Genomic DNA, 9754 nt, shown 5'->3' with positions numbered 1-9754 from the left:
TGCATGTAAGATAGGTATGTTTGTCAGGTAGACCTGGCCACTGAGTGGTGCAAGGTGGACAAACATATGATTGTGTGTGTTTGAACAGAATACTAGGTAGCTTCAAACAGACATCTCCTAGAAAGATTTTATAGACACTGTTCACCCCCTTTCAGCGTCAACTTGGGATTAACAACCTACTTACTTTCTGTTTTACAGTTGTTCCTATGATGATGAATTAGGGTGAGAAGCTTTATATAGAGAGGAGTGAGTATAATCATATTTTTTCAGTCAGATCCTATCGAGGGCCCATAGGGTAGTAAGGGTTGGCATCCCACCTCAAGGAAGGCCAGCCAGTGGTAGGGGCATGAAGGGGTGGGGGGCAAGAGGGAATAATAGAATATACCCTTCTAATGGGGGAGAGTTAAACAAGCGGCCTCTCCCTAGACTTATGCTAGCAATCCACTACATTGGCAGCCACCGCCACACCATGAGGTGCTTCCAAAATATACTCATTAGGGTGTATTTGGGTTTGGGCTATTTATGGAGTGAGCTACCAACATTTGTATATTTTCCCGTCTATACTGAATTCTTAATTAAAGGCCACACCACGTAAATCGTTGTGTTGTTTGTGTGTATATTTTCTATTAATGTCTTTTACCATAATTTTCTCTTGTTCTCTTAAATCAAATTATCGATTTTTCCATAACAAAGCCCAACAAGGTGACCAACATAAGGAACATCATGAACAAAATTTATGTGGACATGCAATAGGCTCATGAAAATTTTAGAATCCCTCTGAACATTCAAATAGCTTTGAAAACATTTCAATATATCATCATGGCCAGAGAAAATAGTCTTAACATTGCTGATTCTCAAAAAAGGAGGGTGAGAGTAATTGGGCTAAAATATCTCTCTCTAGCAAACAGCTTGCACAGCCAACCTCTTGGGGGTGGTGGCTGAGTTAGAGCTGCTCAATCCAAAGGTCGCTGCTGAAACATTTATCGAACAAGACACCTTTCCTAAGCACGCTTTCAGCAATACGGACAGAGTGTCCGGAGCATCGCTGCTACCTTTCTTGAACGATCCACATTTACCTTGGTGATCACCGAAGGTCGCAAATTCGACATCAGAGATTTTGCTACCTTTGCATGAGAGTTCTAAGATGCTCCCCTCCAATGCGTTCCCACATACCTTTCCTACCGTGACTGTCTTGAAATTAATTTGTGTGGGGTTGCCACCCATTTCTTCGAACAAGATCAATGTATTATCCCCGTTATTCAAGAATGATCGTGGGACATGGTACCTATAGTAATTTTAATATATTATAAGAAGGTGAAAAAAAGAAAGATTAACCAGTACTTTCCAATCTCCTATGCATGAAATGCTTATGAGTTTAATTTAGAAAGTAGACAAGTTACTTGACCCATAAACTTGAGAAGTTGTTTTCAAAAACCTTGCAAGTCCCGATCTCGTTATGCTGGAATCCATATATAGTCACCAATATAAGTGCAAGTTTCTTACCATCTTTGAGAAGGAAGGCCACAGTCAGGCATGCAATTTGTATCATGGAATTGTCCACGGTAGTCGCATGTATCAGAGCATTCAGTACCCTGGGGGGCTTTCGCAATCATGGTTGGCCAGAATCTTCCAATGCCTTGTCCGTTCGCCCAGGCATGTCCCTTACCCATACCCAACAAATCTACCACCACAGGATCACTACCTGAAGGAGCCTTGAAGGTGGTCTGCCATTGGATACATTATTATGCAAAACCTAGTTGAAAAACAAAAGCACAGAGAGAGAGAGAGAGAGAGAGAGAGAGAGAGAGAGAGAGAGAGAGAGAGAGTTGGACTGTGGATGTGTTACCTTATACCACGTCATGGGCTTCTTCAAGGGAAGCGCTTCTAAGGACCATATTTGGTTTTGGGACAGTTTATCATCGTAGAATTTCTCATGCTCACCATTCAAACCAATCTGCGTCCAGAGAGAGAGTAATAAATTGGAAGTTGGAATTTGAGATATTGAACCACTAATAATTGAATCACTATTCAAAATTACTAGTTATAATACCTTATAGGACCATTCATTTGATGATAGGTCCTTAGTAACATTACCATTTCCGATCAACTGAACTGGACCACCAACTATTCCATTGGGTACCATATCATAAAATGAACCGTAATTCTGCAACAGGAAAAAAGAGGGGTACAAAAACGGGGCATTTGCAGTTCAAATGAATCACATCAACTATGAACTATGTAACTGAGAAAAATGAATTAAGTACCTTATATCCAACTGTAGCACTCAATAAAGATAAATGATTAATGCCTTCCTTCAATGTGACTGGTTTCTCAAACACGAAACCTTTTCCATCACTACTCCAGTCAGATCCTAGTATCACCAAATTTGGAAATTCAAATAGCAAAGATTACAACTTCCAAATCAACATGAACACTTAATATTGAGGGGAGAAAAGTTTAAGCTCAAGTTTAAATTACCTATCCTTTTCTTGTTGACATAAGCATGAAGTACATGTCCTGTTGTATTCACATGCAGGATTGCCTTTTTACCGAAAGAATTATCAATGTTCACACTGTATATAAGATCCCAACAACAACATAGTATACAGATCAGATTACATTAAAAGTTAAAGCAACATACGATCTACCTCACAGAGGGAGAAAAAACTACCTAGTCATGTACCACAGGTAGTCACTAGCATCAACAGTGGTTGCTTTCTGCTCGAGAAGCTTGTTTGCAGTAGACGATCCCATTCCATTGAGGGCATCATTCAAGGGCTCTGCCTTCCATTCCCAATTGAATTGAGTGTCAACATTGCTTGGCTTGTTTGTCTTCAGGTATGTCTGTGTGCTGACCTGAAAAGCGCCATTACACCAAAAAATGAGAGAGAGAGAGAGAGAGAGAGAGAGAGAGAGAGAGAGAGAGAGAGAGAGAGAGGTTATTTAACCTAAGGGGGTAGCGCAGTTGGTGAGCAACGAACTTGGTACAAGTGGTAAACTCGGATGTCCTAAGTTTGACTCCCACTAAGCATGCCTTGGGCCACTCACATAGGATGTTTAGTGCTCTTCATTGTTTTCAGTAAAAGTTGAATGGTTTTCATTCAACCTTGGTATGACCCGGTCCATGTGGTTGTGAGGTCAGTATGGGCCCGCGGGCCTAGTCAGGCCAAAGGCCTAGATATCCGTCGTTAGCAAAAAAAAAAAAAAAAAAAAAAAGAAAAAAAAAGAAAAAAAAGAAAGAGAGAAGGGTTATTTAAATATTTAAACAAGTAATTTATAGTGCCACCCCTTACAGAATACCAAAATTAGAGACACCCCTTACATAATACAAAATTACGCTCGCACCCCTTGCCATCAGTTGCTGTTACAGAATATACCTCAAATGCTGATATCAGCTGGTATATTATTTTATAAATACCAAAATACCCTTCTAAAAACTGAAGTGCCTAATATACCCTCACTTAATCCCATAATCCTAAATTAAAAAAAAAAAAAAGGCCTTCATCCCCAAATCGAAATTGCGCTCTTCATCCCAAAGCCTTTACTCTTCATGAAGAGTCGCGGCGACGGGCTGTGACGAGCTGCGATAGGTGGTGATGGGCTACGACAAGCGGCGATGGAATTCTGCGCTACATCTTCCTATGCGTAGGAAACCCTCATTGAACTCCATGATGAAGGTGAGTGGAGGTTAGAGGTAATGAGGGGACTTGGATAAAATATGAATTGGTCATGTGTTTTAGTCAAAAGGCTATAACCATCATTTCAACTCCTCACTTAATATCGACTGACGGCAGGGGGTGCGAGTGTAATTTGGTATTATATAGGGGGCATCTCTCTAATTGTGGCATTCTCTAGGGAGTGGCGCTGTAAATTTCCAAATTTAAACTTCTGAAACCCTTGCTAGGAGAAAATTAAATGAAATCTATTATAAAAAAATATTACAACAAAATTGATATTCGAGGTAAAGTCTCCATGTGTACCTTAGCAGTGTTGTAGATCTCTTTGTTGCAATCAGAAAGAAGGCTAACAGACCAAGCAGGCAGGAAATACTTTCCATTCTTTCCCAAGTCAGCATTCACATCTAGTTTAGGATCAATGTTGCTCAAGAAGCAGAATGATTTTCTAGTAGAGTTGTTCATGAATGTAGTCAGCTGTAAACAAAAGGAAATGATATATATATTTTTGCTATTAACATCAAGTAATACCCAGATGGACTAACAGATACAATAAAATTTACCTTCGACATTTTCATCAGCAGAGAAAAAACCAAAATCTGGGTCATTCTTGAAAGGACATTAATTATTTACATTTTCATTCAATTCCAATGATTTGCAGAAACCGACGGATAGAAGAATTATTAAGCACGGGTTATTGAAACATACCGTAACATTGTTTTGGATGTCCTTGTGTGTAGATGACAGCTTAGCGAGAATCTTCTCAGCTGATTTGATAGCTTCATGAAGTTGCTTTAGGTGTCCCCACTTTGGTTGATTCAAAATCCCTGAGAAGTTAGATATGTTAAAATGGTTAAAGTACACTTGGGGTACCCAACGTTTAGTGAAATGCACCTAAGGTAGCTCATGTTTGAGCTGCCATTTTTTAGCAACAATTTGTGGAAACATAAGATTGTCTACGTCCTCAGTGAAATGAGATTCTGCTTCACTTTCAATGGAGAATAGGGTTACAATGCTCGTCCTCACACCTCTCAGACACCTCTCGCTGTCCCCTCCGTTACCTCCCACTCCTTTGCTATCTTTCCCCATTCACTTCCAGCAGGGAGAAGACACATGGGAAAAATTGTAATTAGAAACAATGAGAAATCTCAAATGCAATATGGATGAAATGTGAGTTATTTCAAACATCACATTTATGAAATCTAAGGTAAACCCGAATGATAAAATTTCAAACATTGGGGATGGATTCAGTTTCACCAAACGATGGGTACCCAAATTGTTATTTAATTTTCTTTAACGGATAAGAAATTCGTCAAATTCTTGTTGATGATCATAATAACTTAAAAAAAACCTGATCTAATTATTTTTTTTACTTTTTCTTAAAATGGAAGCCTTATAGTTTAATATTAGCATGAAAAGGTGATTACCATATTCATCGAGTGGTGCATCATAATCATAAGTGGTTGCGATATACGGGCCGCCTGCTGTACGACCAAAATTGGTTCCTCCATGGTACTGAAGAAGTAAAGAAAATATCAAATTCTTTCTCAACATACATGTACATAAAATTAATATCCACACCTACATATGTATGTGGTTCAAATTCCACAGAGATGCCTTTCTCCTTTATTTTTATTTTTGATAAAAAAGAAACTTAATATATATCACGTAAAGAAATAGAGTTTAAAAAACAGACTTAAATAGTGCTAGTCAAGTCAACTAATAGAAGATGATTTACGAAAGAGGGAAGACTATTATCCCATACTATTGATATACGATTGGTCATTTCATGAGAAGCAAAATTATCAGTGAATAAGTTATATTCCTCATTCATATATATATATATATATATGAAAAATATATTAAAACAAACAAAACAAAACAAAACAAAACCTCATGTCCCAAGGGAGAGTCAAAGGGGTTCCCCCTAATCATGGGAAATAATAAAATCAGAGGCAAAATAAAACCTTCTATTTATATATTATATGTTTCATAGCTAGCATTTCTGCAAAGTATCTAGTCTGTATTAATATTGTAGGTGTTGTTGATCTGACTGGGCAACTAACCATATAGTAGTTTTGGAGAACACCACCATTTTGGAAGAAACGGGCAACTGCATAAGCCACATCTTCAGCAGCTCTATGGCGGGCTGGTAGGCCCCAGCTCCTGAACCTGATCAGAGAAAGCCTTCAAATTATGGTTTGAATCTGAAGAATTTGTACTTTTGAGAGAGTTCAAAGTGTACTCACGAGGCAATCCAGTTCTCAGTCCACATTTTAGGACTTTTTGGGTTGTTTGGCTTCCAATCCCATTTGCCGTAAAATCCATTTTCTGTGTTTATCTGATGGAAAATACAAATAATGGTTTACCAAATAACCAAACAAGTGTATAGATATAAGAGAATAAACAACTAGAACTAAGCATATTGATTACCAAATAGGTAATTGAAGCAGAAATTATTGATTACCATTGGCTGTGGTGCATTCTCCTGTTGACACATGATCCATGGAATGCCAATATTTTGGGATTCAGCCATCTTTGCGGACCATTGCATATACCTTACCCCCGCCTCTCCATAAGGTCCCATGACATCACCATATTCGTTCTCAATCTTTGCACAATAGCCCAACATTCAAATAATTACTAATCCTAATATATGGCGATAACATTATTAGTAATAGTAGCAACAATAACAGCAAAAACAGTAGGTACTAATATTAATTACGGATTTAGATTCTCTTTAATTCTTAATTGTGCAATTGTCTTTGTGTACATGGTATCTGTACATTTTCAAAATCTAATCGTTGTAGAAGTTTAAAACTTTTACAAGTATTGGATTTTGAAAATGTATAGGTGTCACGTGCACAGAGAATTATACAAGGATTGCACGATTAAGAATATCCTAAAATATTACATAGAACGACCAACCTGTGCAAGGATTATCGGTCCTCCTTGTGGAGCAAACAGGTTTGCCTGTTTAGCCATGTCAACAATTTTGGTGGTGAAGATTTGCATCTCGTCCTATACATAGGTAACAGAATGATCAGAAAGCAGAAAATGGTTGTTGGAACCTTGAAAAACACTGCCCACATAAAAATGGAGATCTGCATTGGAACCTTGTAAGCTTGATTATCTGTCCTGAATTCAATTCCAGGTATATTATGCAACCACATTGGTAGTCCTCTGATAAAAGAAATGGCACTTACTTAGTAGTTGTGGAATCTAAGAATTAAACTATTTATACTCCAAATTCGAGTTTCATATTTATATGAATTACGTACCCATAGTTCCATTCTGCACAGACATAAGGACCGATGCGAAGAATGCCGTATAACCCTGCTTCTTGAACTATCTTGAAGAATTTGACAAAATTGACGTTTCCCTCGAAATTGTACTGAATTGAGAGGAGATGAAAAAAAATAATAAATAAATAAATAAATAAAAACAGGAACAGGTGCAAAAACTGTTATCTAGGATGTGTTCATAGGGATATATAGATCAAAACCTCGCGGCGATGGGGCTCATGGACATCCCAAAAAATGTAAGTCTCAATTACATCGAGTCCACCCTCCTTTGCTTTCTGAATAAGGTCTGGCCACATCTGATTAATCATTGTAGATGTGGTACGTATTCTAATCTAATTAGTTTCCTGTTAAAGTATAATTTGAACAAATTATAGGAAAAAAAAAACATTATCAAGCAACCAATACTACTTTACCTCCGCAGTGCTACGTGGGTAGTGGATGGAACCAGAAATCAGAATTCTGGGTTCTCCATTGATCAGAAGTTGGCCATTGTCATAGGTGATCTGCGTGGCTGCTGCATGTGCCAGTAGTAGTGAAGTAGAAAAACACAGCAGTAGGCTTAAACCCAGAAAAAGTAGCATCTCTCTCCTCCATGAATACTCCATCATTACCCGTATCTGTGATGCATGTTTAGAACTGTGTTCTGCAGGGATACAACTTATGTATAGGCAGATCTCGTGATCCAAATTTCTAAGATTGGACAAAGTTGAATAAGAGGAATAGGGTCCAAACAGCATTTTAGCTTACTAATCTCATCACGCATATTTCTAAGATTAGACAAAGATTGTCCAACACAATCGTGTCTCAAAATACCCTTTTCCCTTTGTAATAAACTGAAAGCCCGTGAGACACGTTCAATGTTGAGGTCCATTGAGGTCTATAGGGCTCCAAATGAATTGATATTCTACTTATTTAGCCTATCTTAGCCCATAGAGGAATATTTTCCCAAGTAAGTTCTTATTTCATCCCAAAGAATTTAATCTCAAGAATGTAGGTGTTAAGAAGATATTCAAATTGTTTGTAGAAGGATATAATCTTATTAGAATGAGGTATATTTATACAAATCAAATGAATGAAAATAAGGAAAGCCAACAAGGTAATCTTATCTATACAATCAAGCAAATCAATTAATCTGACCTTATCTGTACAACCAAGCAAATCAATAAAGAATAATTAAAAAAAAAATAAATCTTGATTCAGATTTTATGTCCAGTACTCCCTCTCAAGTTGGGCATTGAATGTCAAGAACACCAACTTGGTCTTGTGTTTGAGAAATAGATCTTTCCCAGGAGATTTAGTGAAGAGATCCACTATTTGGGAATTACTAGGGACATATTGGGGGGTAAGAAGCCCGTTTTGAACATTGTCCTGAATGACATGACAATCAACTTCTATGTGTTTTGTATGCTCATGAAAGACGGGATTAGCTGCAATATGGAGAGCTGCCTGATTGTCACAGTAGAGAGGGATTGGCTGAGTCGTTGAAGCACCCAAATCACGTAACAATAGAGTCAACCATAGGAGTTCATATGGGGTTATTGCCATTGAACGATACTAGGCCTCAGCTAAAGATCTAGAAACCGTTTGTTATTTTTTGGATTTCCATGAGATTGGGCAAGAACCAAAAGAAATGTAGTCACCTGTAGTAGATTGGTGAGTCATTGGGCAATCGGCCCATTCTGAATCACAATAATCACATAACAACAATGAGCTAGAGGCGGATAGTAAGATACCTTGACCGACGAAGCCGTGTAAATAACGAAGAAGCCGATTAGCAGTATCTAAGTGAGGTTTCCTTGGTTGGTGCATGGATTGGCTTAGTAGAGTTACAGAGTGCACAATGTCGAGTCTGATGATAGTGAGGTAAATAATCCATCCAATCAATTGACGATATGGTGCTGCATCAGGAAGTAATTCACCATCAGTTGTGGTCAACTTAAGATGTTGTTCCATTGGGAATTCAGCCATGCGAGCTACAGCGAAGCCAGCATCAGAAAGTGTTGCTGCACGGGTAGATAAATGTATTGGTAAAGTCACCCCAGCTGCAGTCTCACTTTCTGTCTCATCCTCTATTGGTATATAAGGGGTAGCTCTGGTGGCCCGACCCCTCTTCCTTTGTTGTGGGTCATGTTGAAGTTGAGTAAGTCTTGGTGGTATTTTTGAAAATTCTTGTAAGATGAATAACTGATTAATGCCCAAAAGCTCAACACATATTCAACAAAGATGAGTCACACATCATGTTTCACTTTGAAATACTATCTTGGTATCTAACCAAGAGAATGCTCACACTCACAGATATAGATATGATGATGTCCACTTTTCTTTATCTTGGTCACTCTTAACATTTCCAACTAATTCCCTTTTATGCTCTTTATTATTATTTCCACTAAGCGGCTTCAACACCTAGACTAGTCTCCTAGTATGTTTTTATACAATTTATGCCTTTATCTTGAAGCTTTAATATATACTCCTATGACACTGGATATCCTAAGGTCTTGTGGGTTATGATTTCTCCTAATCTTTGCTCTAATACCACTTTGTCACACCCTACCTCCAGAAGGATAAGGTATGTGGCATTGGACACCTTACCATATTCAGTCAGTTTGTTTCTCTATGATCTAGACCAGGAAAGCGAAAATCATAATACCACAACTACACTACTAAGGATCATGAGTCATATGTACAAAAACCCGGTAGTAACATTTAATACATAATTTCCAATGTCAGCTAAGTGATAAAACATATTTACAAATCCAGATGATGTTAACATACTTC

General features: G+C 37.9%; 1 protein-coding gene across 1 annotated transcript; it reads right to left on the bottom strand.

The window, feature by feature from the left end:
* Positions 1–712: 712 nt before the first annotated feature.
* LOC122064729 (beta-galactosidase-like) lies at positions 713–7665 on the bottom strand. The gene is made up of 18 exons (XM_042628488.1): positions 7393–7665; positions 7180–7275; positions 6956–7068; positions 6791–6857; positions 6603–6695; positions 6142–6285; positions 5924–6015; positions 5741–5846; positions 5102–5189; positions 4383–4501; positions 3981–4151; positions 2672–2856; positions 2479–2573; positions 2265–2371; positions 2051–2164; positions 1847–1954; positions 1504–1724; positions 713–1285 (listed from the first exon to the last, which is right to left on the bottom strand). Exons 1-18 carry the CDS (start codon positions 7585–7587, stop codon positions 898–900), a joined length of 2502 nt encoding a protein of 833 aa, XP_042484422.1. The 5' UTR covers positions 7588–7665; the 3' UTR covers positions 713–897.
* Between the last annotated feature and the right edge of the window lie 2089 nt (positions 7666–9754).

This window comes from Macadamia integrifolia, unplaced genomic scaffold, assembly GCF_013358625.1.
Source record: "Macadamia integrifolia cultivar HAES 741 unplaced genomic scaffold, SCU_Mint_v3 scaffold1736, whole genome shotgun sequence".
Taxonomy (NCBI): domain Eukaryota; kingdom Viridiplantae; phylum Streptophyta; class Magnoliopsida; order Proteales; family Proteaceae; genus Macadamia; species Macadamia integrifolia.
The sequence above is the reverse complement of the archived record's forward strand: the minus strand, read 5'-3'. Positions and strand labels throughout refer to the sequence as shown.

Excerpts from the sequence above, each read along its gene's own strand:
- LOC122064729 (XM_042628488.1), bottom strand. The coding sequence starts at position 7,587 with ATGATGGAGTATTCATGGAGGAGAGAGATGCTACTTTTTCTGGGTTTA. Across the intron at positions 5,847-5,923 it reads ACTGAGAACTGGATTGCCTC|GTTCAGGAGCTGGGGCCTAC; the intron begins GTGAGTACACTT and ends TTCTCTGATCAG. Across the intron at positions 1,955-2,050 it reads CAAATGAATGGTCCTATAAG|ATTGGTTTGAATGGTGAGCA; the intron begins GTATTATAACTA and ends CTCTGGACGCAG.